This window comes from Andrographis paniculata, unplaced genomic scaffold (assembly GCF_009805555.1).
Source record: "Andrographis paniculata isolate CXL003 unplaced genomic scaffold, ASM980555v1 Contig98END, whole genome shotgun sequence".
Taxonomy (NCBI): Eukaryota; Viridiplantae; Streptophyta; class Magnoliopsida; order Lamiales; family Acanthaceae; genus Andrographis; species Andrographis paniculata.
Genome location: NW_026137637.1, coordinates 159,260 through 177,265, shown reverse-complemented (window position 1 = coordinate 177,265; position 18,006 = coordinate 159,260). Strand labels below are relative to the sequence as shown.

Genomic DNA, 18,006 nt, shown 5'->3' with positions numbered 1-18,006 from the left:
CGCTCTAAAAGAAGTGATGGAATTGAATGCAAACAATTTGCAAAATGTGATGGATTCAAGAACATTAACAAAGTAAAATTAGAATTTAGTGTATAAAAAGAAATTTATTGTGGACACCATATACTTATATGTTTAGATACTACTATAATTCTAATTAACTTTGAAGAAATGGTTCATTCATAAATTACGAATGGTTTGAAGTTTGAATTTTTATTAATAAATGGATGTATTATTCTTTTGTAATGATTTGTATTTTTGTGCTGTAACGTGTACTGTAGAATTTTGTGAGCAAAAGATGAGCTTCTAGTTGGAAACAATTACTGTAATAATAATAATAATAATAATAATAATAATAATAATAAATCGTTGTTATTTTAAATTAATAAATCCCACCCGTTGAATCCGGTCTCCGCTCAAGAAACTTTTATAAGGCAACTCAGAAGCTGCAAAATTGTTTTAGTATTTTTTTTCATTACAATAAATTACTATAAACGACTGCTACTCCCACTATAATTCATACAGCGCCCTAAATTTTTAGGACATTTGCGTCCACAATCCCTTTTCCTTATATTTTCTTGGGTTTTCTGAATTTACTCCAAATTCGGCGACGAGGCCCACCCGAGAACAATCAGTGACGACATACAACTATCGCGGAGGAGAAAATCCGAATTCGCTACAATTGAGGAGGGTTCCCTCGTTGCGGGTTTTGCATTTCTTCTTTCTTTCGGTTGTCTCCGTCTTTGATCCCCCGATTGATCGGTGAATGCAGGTTAGTTTGGGGGTTGCTCTTGGAGTTGGGATGATTGAATTTTGGGTGAATTGTGTAAATTGTTGAATTTTGGGGGGAATGGGGATTTCTTTATAAACCCTAATTGGACCTTAGCTCAATTAGGGTTTTGAGTGTTTGAAACGGCGCTTGACGTGTTCAATTATGCGGGTTATGAGTTGGTTAATTTTCTTTTTTTGACATACTATATATATACGGTCTTCATGTTTGATTGGAATTTGGCGGTTAATTATTTGGCAGTGGTTTATGCTTTTTGTGTCGTTTTTGATGAGATATCCGGTGTTTCTTCTGTTTATTTGATTTCCCTCTCCAAGTTATGCCCATTAAAATAAAGCATGTGATAAATGAAATCAATCCAAGTGTACTATTTTTGTGATTATTGTTTGTTATATATAGTCTGTTTATAAAGGGATTTTCTTTGGTTTGTGTAGGTATTCACAATTATTTATAAGATTCTCAATAGTCAGTTGGCAAGTGTTTGCAAAATTAATTTGATCAAAGTGCTGCTTTTAATAATGTTTCAGGCAGAAGGGCTTTTCTTGGCCCACCTAAGCTTGTGCAAATACACAGTACATACTCAAACATATTTGTATTTACATACCTGTTCTGCTACTTTCATTGAGAATCTCATTTAAATTGGATACAATTTTTTCTTTGCTGATGCTCATTACAACTTCTTTTACTAGGAGTAACCAGTTTGTAGCTGCCAAGGGTATCGACATGTTTTGAAGTTAAGGATTCTAAGAGATATGCTACTTTCACTCTGACAATGGATGGGAATACAAGATTTGAATTGTCTTCAGCCAGTCCTGATTCAAATTTTGCTGGGAATTACCAAAATGGGCAGAGGGGATATTCTGCTCCCACTTTAGGAAGGTCTTCTAGTTTCAGAGAGGGTTCAGAAAGTAGAAGTGCTGGGTCTGGGAAGGTGAATTCTAGGGTCAGTGCTTCCCTTCCAAAAGATGGCTCTATGCTATCACAATACCTCATGTTGGAGCCTATTGTTATGGGTGATACAAAATATGCGCGGGGTGACTTCAGGAGGGTTCTGAGCCTTTCAGAAGAAAATTCTTTTGGTGCAGCCCATCTGAAGAGTTCACCTCCCATGGTTGTTGAGGAACTAAAACGATTAAGGGCAAATGTAGCTGATGTTTGTGCCAAAGCGAGGTAAATTTTATATCATTCTTATATTATTTGAAAATTATTCCTTATTTTAGAGTCCGACGAAGGTCCCAATGAACCTGGTCATACATATCCGAGCAATGAATGCACTTGCATTTTATTTTTCTACCTTCCTTGTATGAATTTGAAGAGATTATTCTAATTTGTTCAAAATGGAGTTAGTCATTTATTTTATTTTTATATATCTAAAATCTGTGTACATTATTTTCTATATCTAAAATCCGGGCACATTATTTCTTGATAGTGGTAGGGCCAAGAAGTTGGATGAGCATTTGAACAAGTTAAACAAATTTGTTGAGGCCATGCCTACCAAAAAGCAGCAGCAGCAGCAGCAGCAGAGGAACGACATGTTGACAAATGACCGCCCTAGTGGCTCAACTTTGAAAATTGGATCTCAGCATCGAAACCCTTCGGAATTGGGAAGTCAAAAATTTGATGATCGGCCTAAGAGTGCTGGTCTGAATAAGCGCTTACGCACATCAGTTGCAGAAACTCGGGTTTGTTTTTTCTTCTATTTTAACATTTGCAATGGCTACTGTAAGATTACATATCCTGTTGAACAGAGATAATAGTTGCCTCAAGTCGTCATTAGTCTGACATGATTTCTATGGACGATTTCTGCTTGCCAATATCTGTTCCATTTTGCTTAGCTAACAGATGCCAGGAAGACATTTTGCTCCTTTAGTGTTTGTCAACTTGCATTTCCATATTTTGTTGCGTATGCAATATTAATGAATGAATGCAATTTTGGGAAAGTATCTTGTGCTTTATCTGGGATCAAATGAGCTACTCTCATTTGAGAGATTAATTAAAATGCTTCAATTCTATCCAAGATTAAGAATCTAGTTCCATGTGGATATTATTATGTGTTGTAATCGATGGTGTTACTAGTTCAGATCATTTACTTGATTGTGCTAGAGTGACTGTCACCCGACTATGTCTTATTTATACTTGGAAAAGTTCTTAGATTTTGCCAACTTTCAGGCAGAATGCAGGACTAATGGTGCCTTGCGGCAGCCTTTGATGGTGACAAAAGAACGAGAGCTGGTTAAAGAAAATAATGCTGATTCTGATGCGGTTGATGAAAAAATAAGGAGGTTACCTCCTGGTGGAGAAGGCTGGGAAAAGAAAATGAAGAGGAAACGTTCTGTTGGTGCTGTATTTTTGAGATCTGCTGACAATGATGGCGAAGTGAAACGAAATGTGCACCCTAAGCTTACTGTTGAATCGAGCCTGCAGTCGAGCGATTCCACCCATGGCTTCAGGTTAGTGCGAAGTTGAATTTCTTTGCTTTAGGGTGCTGCATTGACTTATTGTTATTTCTAACTAATTCTAAAGTGCTGTTGAATTTCTGTGGTTTTCAAAATAAACTTTATTTTGAACTTTATTTTTGGATTCTGGTTGCTGCCTTCGATTGTTGTTGAATGGGGCTGATTTAATGGATCAGGATAATAATGGTTACTGTTTTCTTATAGCCATATTGTGTTTTGATGTGCTAATTTCATTGGTTAGCTTATGTGCTGATCACTTTTTGATGTTTTAGTTGAACTTCATAATAACAGATCTATACCAGAAATTTATTTTGTTTATAATAACTAAGACGTACACGAACACTAAAGCAGCTGGTCAAGGTTATCAGCCAAGTGATGAATGCTTGGCAGATAGAATACATTGGGCCTGGGATGTCCACTAATTAATTTATATCATTTTACTTGAACCATGATTCAGTTTTCTACAAAAAATTTCACTATAGTAAGTTTTTGAAAGCATCCATGTTCACGTATCATTTAGATTTCTTAAGTAAATCAAGCTTTTGAATATAATGCTATTAATGAGCCTTATAGACTGTTTCTATTTCCTAAGAAATTTAGAAAACTATGTTAGTTTTGTTACAAACTTTTAAATAGTTTCAATGGAATTTAAATAGTTCTGCTATTGAAAATTACTTGCTTTTTGCTTATTTATGTTTTCTTCAACGTGGTTTTATGTGCGGACATATCCTCAATTTATACAATGTATTATCAAGCTATCACCACCTTTTTGTTCAATTATCAAATCTCGAGTGAAGTTATCTTGTCCATTCAGTGTATCTTGTCCTAAGCCTGTTTCTCGTTAAAAATTCTTCAAACAGGTCAGGGGCTTCTGGTGGGAACAACAAATTAGACCCTCTGCCATCTCCTGCTGGTTCTTCAGGTCGAATGAACTTAAAAAATGAACAAGAAAAACCAGTGCTTTCAAGAGAGATTTCTGGTGGACCAATCAAGGAGCGAGCTTTAGGAAAAGTAAATGTTAAGTAAGTAGCTCCCCATGTGCCCATAAATCTCCAGTTTAGCTGCTCTACTGTAATATCCAGACCCTATCCCTTTGCAGTTAATTGTCCAAAAACTGGTTCTGTGTATTTATGTATCTGTTTATTTCATGTAAACTTGATATTTTGAGGTTGTTCCTTTTGTTTGATACTTTTAGGTTGAATAATCGTGAGGAAAACCATTCCGTGGGCCCTAGTCCAATTGTAAAGGGAAAAGCCTCAAGAGCCCCAAGGAGTGGGTCCATGGCTGCAGCCAATGCAGTTGGTAATAGTCCCCAAATACCTGGAACTTTGGAGAGCTGGGATCAGCCACAAGGTATGAACAGAACTCCTGCAGTCAGTGGGCTTAACAATCGCAAGCGTCCCTTGCCTGCAGGGTCATCTTCCCCCCCAATTACTCAATGGGGTGGTCAGAGGCCGCAGAAGATCTCTCGAACAAGGAGGACAAACCTTATTCCTGTATCAGGCCATGATGAAGTACCACTGCAGTCTGAAGGATGCTCATCAGATATTGTTCCTCGTATTAGTATTGGTGGGGTCAATGCATCTTTTCTCCCCAAGAGCGCTGCAAATGGAAGCCAAAATTTTAAAGTCAAGTCTGAAAACGTTTCATCTCCTGCAAGATTGTCAGAAAGTGAAGAATCTGGTGCTGGTGAAACTCGGTTAAATGATAAAAGCAGTAGAGAAATTGAAGAAAAAAGTGCAAATGCTGGTCAGAATGCTGTACTTCCTGCAATTTCTATGAAGAAGAATAAAATTGTGCTCAAAGAAGAAAATGGTGATGGTGTGAGAAGACAAGGGCGTAGTGGAAGGGTATCGCCATATTCTAGAGCTAGCATTTCTCCTACAAATGAAAAATTGGATAATGTAGTGCCAAGCAAGCCACCTCGAAATGCAAGATCTGGCTCTGACAAGACTGGAAGGTTGCTGATGTTTTCTTTTGCAGAAAAAAGTTGACTGTGATTTTTTATTACTGAAGTAACCCCCTCCCCCCCCCCCCCCCCCTCTCTCTTCCAATTTACTTATCAAGTTCTTTTTCTGTCTTAAATGATTCAGTAAATCTGGCCGCCCCTTGAAGAAGCTTTCAGATCGCAAAGGTTTTTCTAGACTTGGCCATGTAGCAAATGGCGGTTCCCCTGACTGTAGTGGTAATCATTTAAATGATGCATCTTGAGATCGTGCTTTGTCGATATTGTTTTCCTCTCGATAATGTTTTTCTCATTTTACATGCCTTGCATTCTGTAACTGCCAACACAAGAATAGAGCATATTGTTTTTGCACATTTTGGATTGTAGCAGGTGAAATATAGGTCTACTGTAGGATTTTTATACTCAATCAGTTTGTCTGCTTTATGATAGTACGATCATGTCTCTGCTAAAGATTGCTGATCTATGGTACTGGATTTTTAGAGCTTGAATTGGTTTATATGCACTTCTAATTTTTAAATCTGTTATGCCTAGATGATTCCTAGTTACTAACCTTATGTTTGGTACTGATCTATTTGAGCTTAGAGTTTCTTTACTCTGCTTATGTTCGAGTCTGTTATGCCTGGAATAAGAATTCCTGGTTACTAAAGTCATACAGTCAGTAGAATGTCTGGAAGACTGCCTTTTTAATTGAGTTTGTATGGTCAACCTTTTTCACTGTTTTGATGATAAGGTGCTCTACGGATTTAAAGTCAAAGTGAAAGGAAAAAGATTCTTATATATACTGATTCTTGTATTGTTATGTCGTTGCAGGGGAATCAGATGATGATCGTGAGGAGCTCGTAGAAGCTGCAAAGCTTGCTTCGTGTTCTAACTGTATGCATCTGGAATCATTTATTTTCTTATGCCAAATGTGATTTTTGTGAAAAATGCAATGACACTTCTAACTGTGCAGTTAATGCGTGTTCAAGTGCATTCTGGAAAACATTTGATGCTTTGTTTGCTTCGGTTGAACAAGATGATAAATCATTCTTGTCAGAACAGGTGACTATCAAAATGGTTCAGTAGATTAACCAGTTTTGGTGATGGTTTGATTCTTAAAAAATTCAATTTGTTTTCATTCAGCTGAGATTGGCTGAAGAATCCCTTGGAAGTTTGTCTCAGATCTGTATCAAGAGCAATTCTGCTGATATTAAAGTGGTTTGTAGTTTCTAATCTCCTTTTATCATGCACACAACTCACTTGTCTTGATTTTATTGGGTGTTGAATATATTGTCGTTGTGCTATTTGTTTTTGGAGAAGGGTTATCTTATTTGGGCTACTTGCTTTAAATAATGATTCCTACTATAACTTCTCTGAATTTATTCATGTCAGGATGATAATCACCATGAAGAAATGGCAGCAACAAACAACGTCAACCTCAAGGATTCTTTGGATCAAGTTGGGTTTCTTGGACAGTTTCAGAATGCCTTTTTACCTCGGGGTTTGGATGAAGAAAAGAATGCGAAGACCGTTCCACTTTATCACCGGGTACTGTCCGCTTTAATTATAGAAGATGAAATCAATGAATCTGAGGAAACTGGATTTGGGAGACAAAGGAGTTCAGGCTATGGTTCTTTACCCCTTACTGGCCTTGAAAGTACACGTAACGACGGGCTGGGATATTGTGATACTGTTTTTGGTGTTCAAGGTCTGAAAAATGGTAATTCACAGAATGTATATCCTTGTAATGGTAATATGGGTGTTGATGTGAGCCCTAGTGCTCTGGATTATAGATGTAACGGTGAACTAAAACAAAGGGACAGTGGACGCATGCACCCAGATCTTGAAATAATACTTCAACTCTCAGGATCTGGTTATGTTCCGCAAAGTCTGCCGGAAAATAATGGTGACATCTCTTCTTTTGGTACTCAAGATGAACAGCTCCGTCTTGAAGAAAAGCTTACCCTTGAACTACAAAGCATTGGCCTCTTTGTGGAAAATGTGGTGAGTTTTAGATTATTTCAATTAAAACTCAAGTAGCATGTTTTGGTCATGAAGTACGTATGTTCTTTCTGAACTTATGTGGGATCAAAGTAATTATTTTCGTAGTGAGTTTTCTAAGGTTAAGAGGCAGTATCTTTCTAGAAATATGAGATGTTTAAGTTCTTCATTACATGTTATGTTTTCACCCTTTGAAATTCATTTTGTATGCAGCCTGCTCTGGAGGACAAAGAAGATGGGGTGTCTGAGGAAATTGTTCAGCTACAGAGGAAACTTAATGAGAAGGTCTTCTCGCATAAAACCACTTTAATTACTTATTTTCTGCATTTCACAAGAATTCCACTACACATGTGATTAGATCTAATTGTATGTTGATCAATGTAATTCACAATCTTTAGATGGGGAAGAAAAAGGCATGCTTGGATAAATTATACCATGGGATTCTAGAAGAGGACAAAATTGGAAGGTAAATCACTTAATATGCAGTAATATTTATGGATCATTATATTTTATGTCACCATTGCACTCAAATGTGATGACAATATAACGCTATCATACAAGTAATGTTATATATATATATATGTGTGTGTGTGTGTATCATTCTCAGGGATTGCGAGCAGACTGCAATGGATAGACTTGTTGAGCTGGCATACAAGAAACTTTTGGTTAGTCTTTCTACCTTGATTCATGCTTTATGCAGCCTTATCACATTTGTAGTTATGCATCCATGCGAATTATTGTTCAGCTGGTTTGTCAACAATCTAATATCTATATGAGGTAAAGGTTTACCAAGGATTGGATAAAGAAAGAAGCTATTATCATGGAAAGACTAACATTTGATCCAATAGTCTGATAGATGTGTCTGTTTGTAGGCATTATGATTACTTAGATATCCTACAACGCATTTGAATAAAATTTGAAATAATTATATTGTTTCAATTATTTCATGACAAAAGTAAGTCAAGTTTTAAATAATGTTATATGTGCCAATAAAAGAAAACTGATCGTGAGGGTATAAGCTCTTGAAACTGGAGGTCTGAATAAAAGTAATGATCATTAAGCTTGCTTGGATGCTTCCTTGGTATTGTTAGACGTCTAGTGTCTCTTTCCTGACAAACTTGTCATTTTTTGCTTGATTGTTCTGTATAAATCCAATGGTAACTTTAAACCTAGATAAAGTTATGCACATCAAAGTTATCCTTGATGGTTTGTGTAGTTGTGTCAATGAGGTTCTCTTCCAATTATAACTGGGTTGGCTTATCAGCACCTTGTAGTGCTGCACGTAACATGCAAAATAATTTGAGAGAGGAGAGTTTGATATGCATTGGAGGCAAAAGAGAGTCGAAGAATTTCAATGCGTACCTATAGCTAGAGGAATTAATAAGAAGATGATAGAGATGGGATAATAAGTTTATAAACAGTCATTGTGGCTTGTCCTTAAACTCTTCATTACTATGCTAGTTAAGAGTTCATTATATAAACATTGTTTGAAATGATCGACAGTCAACTAAGGGAAGCTATGCTACCAAACATGGAACTCCGAAGGTGAATAGACAAGTTGCTTTGAGTTTTGTCAAGAGGACGCTTGCTCGATGTAGCAAATTTGAAGAAACTGGAGAAAGCTCCTTCCCTGATCCTGCACTTCGTGATATTCTCAATGCAGCACCCCCTCGGTTTCCCGAGACGGATTTGCTTTCTGGTATGAACAACGATTCATCTATGAACTGCGACAATATTTAAATGTTGTGTTAATATCGAATTCATTTTTTTAATTGCTGTGCAGATTTGAACACTTTACACCCGTCTGCTGCTAAAAACTGGCCATCATCAAATCGAGGAAAGAAGAAGGAAGTCTTGCTGGACGACGTTGGTGGTGGTTCTGCCTTCCGGGCCTCTTCTGCTCTCGGCACTTTGGGTGGTGCAAAGGGAAAGAGAAGCGAGCGAGACAGAGACAGGTTTCCTAAGGCAGGTCGGCTGTCTATGGGCGGCTCCAAGGGCGAGCGAAAAGCAAAATCGAAGCCCAAGCAGAAAACAGCGCAGCTCTCTACGTCAGGAAACACGTATCTTGAAAATCTTCCGGAACCAAATACTGCTCCTGCCAATTCCACCATCAGCAAGAGAAAGGATGTCCGGTTCATGTCCACCGCAAACGGCCCATCAGCAAAGGAATCTGCAGACTTCGACAACCTGCAACTGGACGGCATAGATGAAGCGCTAGTTGACCCAGACGGCGGCGCCCCTCAAGACCTCAATTCTTGGTTCAATTTCGAAGTGGATCCCATGCAAGACCACAACATAGCCGGCCTTGACATACCCATGGACGATCTCTCGGAGTTACAGATGTTTTGATCGAGACTTGCAGATTCTTGTACAGCATCGATCGGTGATGGTGATTCGATACTTATTTTGTTTAGGCGTTTCTTGTTGTCCTTTGGTGTATTTCTGCACCATATGCTTAGTGCCGAATGGCCCTTGTAATTATGCACTTTCTTTCCCTTTTTTTAGCCTTTGTTTGAACTTTTAAATTCTTTACCATATGTTGGTCGATCATGTGTTTGCAGACAATGATGTTTCCTGGTAAGAAAGTATCAGCAGCAGTATTATTCACCCATTGTTAAATCCTTATGAATTCTTGGAAACACACACAAATGAATCCATACAAAAAAAAGAATCCATCATCCATATTAGAACTACTTCTTTAACTGTAGTGTTTGCCAAATGTTCGTTTCAAACGCCCCAAAGCCTGCTTGGAGATGACATTCTTGAAACACAGAACACTTGCAATCTCCATAGCCTCCACATTCCATCCTGCGAAACCTATCCCTTCCACCAAAAGAACGTAGGTTGTCTCGTTCGGGCGGCACCCCTTTTCGACCATTTCCCCGAGCACGTCGATGGCCTCGCCGATCCTACGAGCTTTGCACAGTCCTAGAAGTACTATGTTGTAAGTGACAACACTTGGGAGGAACTCACTTGCCTCCATGTCCCCTAACAACTCGATCGCCCGATCCACCATCCCGTCTCTACACATGCACGATATGATCGAGTTGTACGTGATCTCGTCCGCCTCGATCCCTTTCCCAATCATCTCTTCGACGAGCATCACTGCTCTACGTCGATCGCCGACATTCCACAACCCACTCACCATCGTGTTGTAAGTGCTCACGTCAGGAGGACACCCGTGGTCTGCAAGATTCGCGAAAACCTCCATAGCTTCATCGGTGCTACCGTTCTTGCACAATGCAGATAGTATCGTGTTGTAGTTGACAATGTCTGGAAAGCAGCCGCTCGATATCATGAAGTCCATGAACGCAACGGCTAAGTCCAGTTGACCCTCCTTACACAATGCGGATATCAAGGGATCGTATGTGTACGTATCGGGCTTGAGCCCGTCGTCCATCATGATGTCTAAGAGTCGAATCGCCTCGTCTAGCTGCCCTTCTTTGCATAAAGAACTTATGATGATGCTGTATGTCACGACGTTCATATCACAGCCTGCTGAGAACATTTCAACCATCAGATGCTCTGCATCCTCCCATTTTCTTTTATTCAGCAATGCCCTCAACAATATGTTATACGATATCACATCCGGTTTGCAGCCTCGACTAGCTAAGCTCCTCACAAACTCAAACGCCTCGTCCATCAGCCCTTCCTTGCACATTCCTCGTATTATCGTGTTGTACGTGTACATGTCGGGCTGCAGGCCCCTCGCCAGCATCCTGTCGAAGAGCTTCATGCCTTCGCCGATGCCTCCTTGGAGAATAAGCGACTCTAGCAAGATCGTGTAGGTGATCACGCTCGGCTGGCAGTTGTCCTCGGCCAGCAGCTGGTCCAGCATCTCCATTGCAGATCGAAGCTTGCCTCGATTGCAAAGGCTGCCTATCATGATGTTGTAGGTGACAACATCCGGCGACAATCCTCTGCGGCGCATGCTGCTCAGGACTTGATTGGCAGTGTCGATCCTATTCAGCTTGCACAGGCCGCTGATCAATGCATTGTATGAGAAAATGTCAGGCTGGCTGTGGTTCTGGAGGATGGCCATGACTTGAAGGGCTCTGTCGACATCCTTAAGGGTGAAGAAGCCTTTGATGAGCTTTGTGCAGAGGATTACGTCAGGTGTGTGGCCTAAGGAGACCATGCTTTCGAGGAAATACAGGGCCTCATGATAGTTTCCAGCCCTGCAAGACCTCTGCAGCAGTTTCAGGTAATGGGATTCCATGAAACCACCACCATTGCTGTGGTTGTGATGATGAGTGAACCTTTTGGAATTGGGATTCTTCCTAATATGTGTGTATCTACTAATGCTATTGGATTTGGGGTTGGGGTGGCTTCTGCAGCAGCAGCATTTCTGGCGGGAATGGGAATATGAAGTGGTGAATGACAATGTGAGGCTTTGAAGACCACACTCAGCATGGAAATAAATTGCAGTCATCAGTTCTCTTTCTCTCTCTATGTTCTGCACCACTTCTCATGGAGGGAGAGAGGGAGGAAGAAAGGAGTTTATTATATACCTAAGTCCATAAACCAATTTACCAACATCCCCGGAGTGTTTCAAAAATAGTGGGTTGTGAGAGATTGACTGCTTTTATGGCTTGGTTGCAGAACCTATGGATAAGAAGAAGAAGAAGAAGAAGATATTTATTGATCAAGAAACGACAAGTGTCATCTTGCTGACCCCCCATTTTGCATGTTATGTTATCATCATCATCGTAATGGATGGAGAGAACAACACAGGGTAAAAATGATTCTATTTCGTGCCTCTCTGTATTTGTCTGATTTATTTTATCAAAATACATAATAGCTGATGGATAGTGACAACAAAGGTAATTTACATATCACCAAATACATCATAGAAAATTGATTATGGCGAAAATACTTACACAGGCATGTATATATAGATAGATATGGCAGACGCAAGCAGCCCAAGTGCGATCTTGAGCTTTGTATAATTTTTTTGTTCAATCGGGTCTGATCTGATCTAGACTAAACTGTGTGTACAAACATAGAAATTTTGTGGCATAAGCAAGTTAGTATAATTATGTTCAGGAGCTGCTGCTGCTGCCGCCTCGCTTTGTTGCTTCGGTGCTGCTCATTGTCATGAACGATTCTCCACACCCGCACTGCCCCGTGGAGTTTGGATTGATGAATATGAACTCAGATCTGGTCAGAAGCAACATAAAAAATATTAGAATTTCACATTCGAACACAATCAATCTGTAGGGCTGAAATGTAAAGTTCACAAGCACAAGCAGAATGTAATGATATGTGGGTTTATTGTTTATATCAACAAAAAAATGTAGCTTCTGGTTTAGGACAGCTGCCACAATCATCTGTTTCCTAAAATTAACAGTCAAGAAATACAATTTCTAATCTTAAAAAAAGCCATGGCAAGAACAAGAGAATTTTACTTATTCTAATATCAAAAGGCTGCAAATAAAATGATTTCTTCAATTACTATATTCTCTATCACACCTTGAGTCAAACAGCTAAAAAGGAGAAGAAACAAATTTCATGTGCCTTCATTCCCTCAACTGAGTACTTTTAAGAGGCAAATTTGGTGATTGAAGAGAAAATCAAAATTGGTAGGTAGAGAACTGGATCATACCTCAGTTTGTCATCAACAAAATCCATCTTTGTTCCTATCACATGCATTAGGGCCTTGGGATCAATCAATATCTTCACTCCTTTGTCCTCAACTAGCTCATCGAACTTTCCTTTGTCATCTGCAACGTGAAAAAGAAAGACATCAATGCACGCAAGAGCCAGAAACGTAGCTCTTGTTCATTTTCCATTGGAAATATCCGTCCACAATCCATGACATTGTTTATTTTAACTTAAAGTGATCCATGAAGCATTTTATATTTCCATCTATTACACTACTTACTGGAAATCTAAAGTTGACCATCCTCACTTATGGCTATTGTCAGCACCAAGTGAGAACATTGCCAAAACTATCACTATACATAGTCGGAAACAGGCTCACTGCTATGATATATACTCAAGGGAACGGGTGAGCAAATACCAAAAAACCTCAAGTTAAAGAAAGAATCACAAAAGAGAATTACAAATAACAATATATATATATATATATATATCCGAGGAAAATAAGTGATAAAAGGGGAAAGTCACTACACTTAAGGTCCAGAAAAATTAATCAATATGATGAACATTCTTGAGGGATATTTATGACAAAACGTCACTGCCTAGAAGCAACACAAAGAAATGCGAAGATATGAATGAACATGACGTAGCGGTAAAATAGAACACAATCATATAATGGTAAATAATACAAGATAATAAGTATACAAACTAAAAATAAAACAACAAAAAACATATCAGGGGAATCTCTTGTTTTGAAAAGTTTGCTCGAGAAAACGAGCGAAACATGGCTGATCAAGACAAACCAAAAACCAAAAGGGGGAATTGTGATATTAATACAATAAAATTATAACAAAAAAGGAAAAAGCCGACACTTGACAATAGAACAACTTGTCCATTAAAGATTCTGCCTTTATTCCATACGTTCAAGCATTCCCATGGCACACAAGGCATTTTTCAATAAATTCAACGCAAAGCTTACAATAATATTTCCTCCTCCGTTAAAGAAGACGAATTTATAAAGTAATTCAACCATCCAAAAATCCCAATCCCTACAATCAATTAATCGGACTTACACATCCTTAGATTTATGCCAAAGAAACGCAAACATACATCGACATAACATAAGCATCAATCTATTTAAACGGAGGAAATAAAACCCACCGGCATAATTGAGGGTGTAGGATAATCCGTTGCAGCCGCGTGCCTTGACACCTAGCTTGAGGAAAGAGCGCTGGCGCTTATCGAGGAGCTGACGTATCCTGGAAGCCGCAGCTTCCGTCAAGGATAGGACTTGCTTTCGCATGGTGACTCCGGCGATCTCTCGAGACCGAGACCTGATAGAAAGAGAGGATTCAAACAGTCTACGATCTTCTTTTAACTAAAACTCATTCGAATAAACTTTTAACCGGATCGGGCGACCGAATTTATCCTATTCTATTAGGACTAAACCGCCATCAACCGAAACCGGTTTCTCACGGTTCGGTTTCGGTTCTGCTGTCTCCGAACCGGGCGGAGCAGAGCTCCAGGACCAGGAGGGTGGGTGAAAGAAAGAATGGAAGAAGAAGAAGAAGGAATGGAAGAAAGAAAGAAAGAACAGGCGTAGAAGAAGAGGAAGGGCGAGAGGAAGAACTGGTGCAGTGTGCAGTGCTGGCGGCTGCTGTGCTTTAGGGCAAAAGTTGTGAATAAAATGCATTACTATATTATATAAAAATAATATATTTATTTTATTAAAAAGAAAAATAATATTACTATATTATTATGTCATTTAAATTTATTTTTTTAATAAAAAAAATTATTTAAAATAAAAATATTTTATTTTATTTTATTTTTTTAAATTTGTATTCAGATAAATTTATTTTTGTTTTTTTTTTTAATAAAAAATATTATTTAAAGTAAAAATTTTATTTTTATCTAAAATTTACGAGCACATGAAAAAGTATTCTATAAAATAAAAATAATAAATAATTATTAATAATATAGATAAAATAATACTAATGATCTTATTTTTGTATTAATAATTAGAAAAAATAATAATAATCAATATAAATGGAAGGGTTGAAAAGCGGATTTTCGATTATAAAATCGTAATTGGAATTGTTAAATTAAAAGATTATTTTAATATGATCTTCTGAGCCCAAAAGAAGCGTGTCACTTGAAGATAGTGGGCCTGAGATTCCTTTGAATATACAAACTGAGCTCCTGAGTAAGGCCCAATGAAACGGTACTAATGCTTAAGTAGTTAGTTACATGTAAATGTAAATGTAAATGATCTTATTTTCTGTCTGTCTCCAAAATAAAATGTTGGTTTGATTTGGTTGTAATTGTAATTGTAATTGTAAGAAATATTCAACTGTCATCGTGTCTTGAGTCGTTTTCGTAATGACTAATGAATGGCAATCAACAAAACTCAATATTATATACATGTATGTATTTCATTTCATATTAATATTAATATGAGCCATCTTTTACGACTCCCCAATAATCAATTTCAACATAATATATATATTTAAATGTTCACCATTTGACATATTGAAAATGTAATTAAGCCAAACATAATTATTTATTTATTATTCACGTAATTTATACATTCTCAAAATGCATCGTAATTGTTTTAATAAAAATTAATATAACAAATAATAATAATAATAATAATAATGTAATATCTATGCACAGCCGCCAATCAAATCATTGGCGCCTCCATGATTTGACCGATTACCTGTCCGAATCCAACGAAGGCAGACACTGAACCGTTCGGTCCAATTCCGAACCGGGCGGGTCCAGCATCCACATCAGCGGGCGCTGCCCTTCCGTGGCCGGTTCTTCCCAGAACCGAACAGAGAGCCAAAAAGCCTCGAGAAACCGGTGTTCGTACCTCCGCGGCTTCGAGTCCCGATGCGTCCGGTGCAAGAGACCCGAGGTGAACCGGGGTCGGAAAGCTGGGAAACCAGCGGCTTTGCAGCGCCCGGTTCGGACCTGCTTCTGAAGAAAGGCCTGGAAGACTTCTTCTCCGGCGCGTTCCGGCCGTCGGTTCCGAAGGATTTCCGGGCGGCGGCGGCGAGCCCCAAGACCGATGGCCTGGCGGCGGAGGATCTTTTGTTGGAAAGTGCGGCGTCGGAGCGGTGGGGGAATGACTTGGAGTTGCGATTGAAGCCGAGTTTGAGCGAGGCTTTGCGCTGCATTACGGCGTAGCGGTTGAACCAGTCTTGCTCGTCGGCGGTGGAGACCCAGAAAGACTCCGGCGGGAGGTCGTAGAGGGCCGATTCCGGCGGATTGCTGTCGGCCGTTTTGGATTCTGAAGCCATTGAATTAATTTGGGAATTAAGATCAATTGTACCGTGGGAATGTGTTTTATATACGTAGGCACGAAATCAATCATCGACATACCATACATATCTTAATATTATTATTATTATTATTGCATATAAAGACAAATATTTGATTAATGTTTTATTATTTTTTTCCCTAAAAAAATATGATATTGGGTATAGGTTTATTCATAATTATTTTAGTTTATAATATTTATTATAATAAATGGAATATGTATTAACAACAACCCCAACAAAAGCAATAAGCTTTAATTAATTAATTAAGGTACGACGTCATTAATATTCTGAGCCCAAATTATACTTACAGTTTTAGAATAATATAATAGAAATGATATAAATTTATCTTTATGCAGATAAATTAGCAATTTTTATTTTACTTAAGTAATAGTGTTAAAATAGTCGAAAATTTGAATATATACTAGAAGGGAAGGGAAGATATAGTAGGATTTATGATATTATTGATTAATCATATTATTATGTCATTAATTAATTAATTAATAATCAAATAAGCAGTCAAAAAACAAGGAGAGGAGAGGAGAGGAGAGGAGAGAGTTTAATCAAATGTCACTAAGTCTAAGCCGATTATTTATTCTTTGAAAAGGAGGCAACGGTTTTTCTTCTAAATTTTAATCAAGTTTGACATTTGTAACCATCCCCCTTTCAAAAGGGATTTCAATTTTCTAACAGACATTATGGAGTGCATTTAGTTATTGTCATTTCCGTAATATATATAAAAATAAATATTTGTTCAACCCATTCTACTTTTATTTACTCACGTGTTATTACTACTATTATTACATTTCTCCATTTCAGTTTGGATCCATCCTACTTTCTTTTCCGATGCCCAAATAAGTCACAACCAATATTTATACTCCTAATATTTGTTATTTCTATAATGTTCACACAAGTTTAATATATGGTTCAAAAATTCAAAAATTGTGGGTATTATTACATTTTCCACTTCTACAAAATTCCTAAGAAAATACAAGTAACAATATATAAAAATCTAGTTTGGTTATGGTGCCAATCGATTAAAAGTTCAAAAAGCACTGATCAACAGTCCATATAACATGTCATTTGTATTAATATAATACAAATACAATAAAATGACAAAAACACATGATATACTCGTATGATAAACATCGATCAAGAGTTCAAAAAAAAATATACATTTTAGATATGGTATATGCTCGTATTTCACATAACATATGCTATCTAGACTCTAGATCGGTAGTTTTTGCTAAGAAAATTAACACGTAACCGCATCTATATCTATCACTTCATCCATTTGACTTGTTTGAATATTGAAGTCGTTAACAATTGTATGCACATATGTTCATAAAACCTCAGACATTGAGAAGCAATCTTCATACATCCTACATGTAGCATGCATTATACATATCCAAGAATCAATTAACGGCTTTGAATTTAATATGGTTAATTCAAAAGATATTTTAAAATAATTCAAAAGTTATCCAAATCTTAAAACATTAGTTAATATAGCCTAATTTACAGGTTACGTCATAAATTTATCCAAAACGCATTCGAAAAATACCAATTGCGAATTCCACGTCATCATAATAATAATAATAATAATAAAATTCCTTGTATTAAATGAATGAGGATACTGATTTATGTGAGGAGAAACATAAAGAATTCGAATAAAGAGATCAATTAGTGAGGGCCTAAATCTCAACTCCAAACCCATTGTTAGTACTTTGAAGATACCTTAATTTTACCCAACACTAGTCACAAAAATTCTGTTTACATAATAAGAATTTTGGACATCTATTCATTAATAGTGTGTGTATTTTTTTTTTCTTTTTATTATTATTAAAACTCACATCATATACATTTTTTTTTTTTTACAAAATATTAAATTAAATATCAACT

At 37.4% G+C, this 18,006-nt stretch overlaps 4 protein-coding genes across 5 annotated transcripts; 1 reads left to right on the top strand and 3 right to left on the bottom strand.

Moving 5' to 3' along the window:
- The first annotated feature begins 506 nt into the window (after positions 1 to 506).
- LOC127243833 (uncharacterized) lies at positions 507 to 9,760 on the top strand. 2 transcript variants are annotated; one of them, XM_051264028.1, is made up of 16 exons: positions 507 to 769; positions 1,484 to 1,954; positions 2,214 to 2,466; positions 2,954 to 3,234; positions 4,101 to 4,262; positions 4,436 to 5,200; positions 5,334 to 5,425; positions 6,017 to 6,079; positions 6,159 to 6,247; positions 6,329 to 6,403; positions 6,578 to 7,189; positions 7,400 to 7,471; positions 7,585 to 7,652; positions 7,794 to 7,851; positions 8,690 to 8,885; positions 8,970 to 9,760. In XM_051264028.1, exons 2-16 carry the CDS (start codon positions 1,557 to 1,559, stop codon positions 9,533 to 9,535), a joined length of 3,750 nt encoding a protein of 1,249 aa, XP_051119985.1. In that variant the 5' UTR covers positions 507 to 769; positions 1,484 to 1,556; the 3' UTR covers positions 9,536 to 9,760. The 2 variants fall into 2 exon arrangements, with proteins under 2 accessions (XP_051119985.1, XP_051119984.1); XM_051264027.1 differs by having other exon boundaries at positions 1,474 to 1,954.
- LOC127243834 (pentatricopeptide repeat-containing protein At3g04760, chloroplastic-like) lies at positions 9,642 to 11,782 on the bottom strand. Its single transcript, XM_051264029.1, has one exon. It carries the CDS (start codon positions 11,616 to 11,618, stop codon positions 9,885 to 9,887), a length of 1,734 nt encoding a protein of 577 aa, XP_051119986.1. The 5' UTR covers positions 11,619 to 11,782; the 3' UTR covers positions 9,642 to 9,884.
- A 117-nt stretch (positions 11,783 to 11,899) lies between these two features.
- Positions 11,900 to 14,449, bottom strand: LOC127243835 (iron-sulfur assembly protein IscA-like 1, mitochondrial). Its single transcript, XM_051264030.1, has 3 exons — positions 13,949 to 14,449; positions 12,792 to 12,909; positions 11,900 to 12,346 (listed from the first exon to the last, which is right to left on the bottom strand). The coding sequence occupies exons 1-3, from the start codon at positions 14,088 to 14,090 to the stop codon at positions 12,229 to 12,231; spliced, it is 378 nt and encodes a 125-aa protein (XP_051119987.1). The 5' UTR covers positions 14,091 to 14,449; the 3' UTR covers positions 11,900 to 12,228.
- Positions 14,450 to 15,576: 1,127 nt separating this feature from the next.
- LOC127243740 (uncharacterized) lies at positions 15,577 to 16,089 on the bottom strand. The gene has a single exon (XM_051263904.1). It carries the CDS (start codon positions 16,087 to 16,089, stop codon positions 15,577 to 15,579), a length of 513 nt encoding a protein of 170 aa, XP_051119861.1.
- Positions 16,090 to 18,006: the final 1,917 nt, after the last annotated feature.

Coding starts and splice junctions, on each gene's coding strand:
- LOC127243833 (XM_051264028.1), top strand. CDS start 1,557: ATGGATGGGAATACAAGATTTGAATTGTCTTCAGCCAGTCCTGATTCA. Junction 4,263..4,435: donor TTAGGAAAAGTAAATGTTAA/GTAAGTAGCTCC, acceptor TGATACTTTTAG/GTTGAATAATCGTGAGGAAA. Junction 7,190..7,399: donor GCCTCTTTGTGGAAAATGTG/GTGAGTTTTAGA, acceptor TTTTGTATGCAG/CCTGCTCTGGAGGACAAAGA.
- LOC127243834 (XM_051264029.1), bottom strand. CDS start 11,618: ATGACTGCAATTTATTTCCATGCTGAGTGTGGTCTTCAAAGCCTCACA.
- LOC127243835 (XM_051264030.1), bottom strand. CDS start 14,090: ATGCGAAAGCAAGTCCTATCCTTGACGGAAGCTGCGGCTTCCAGGATA. Junction 12,910..13,948: donor CTACACCCTCAATTATGCCG/GTGGGTTTTATT, acceptor TTCACGTTGCAG/ATGACAAAGGAAAGTTCGAT. Junction 12,347..12,791: donor TTTGTTGATGACAAACTGAG/GTATGATCCAGT, acceptor GCTTCTGACCAG/ATCTGAGTTCATATTCATCA.
- LOC127243740 (XM_051263904.1), bottom strand. CDS start 16,089: ATGGCTTCAGAATCCAAAACGGCCGACAGCAATCCGCCGGAATCGGCC.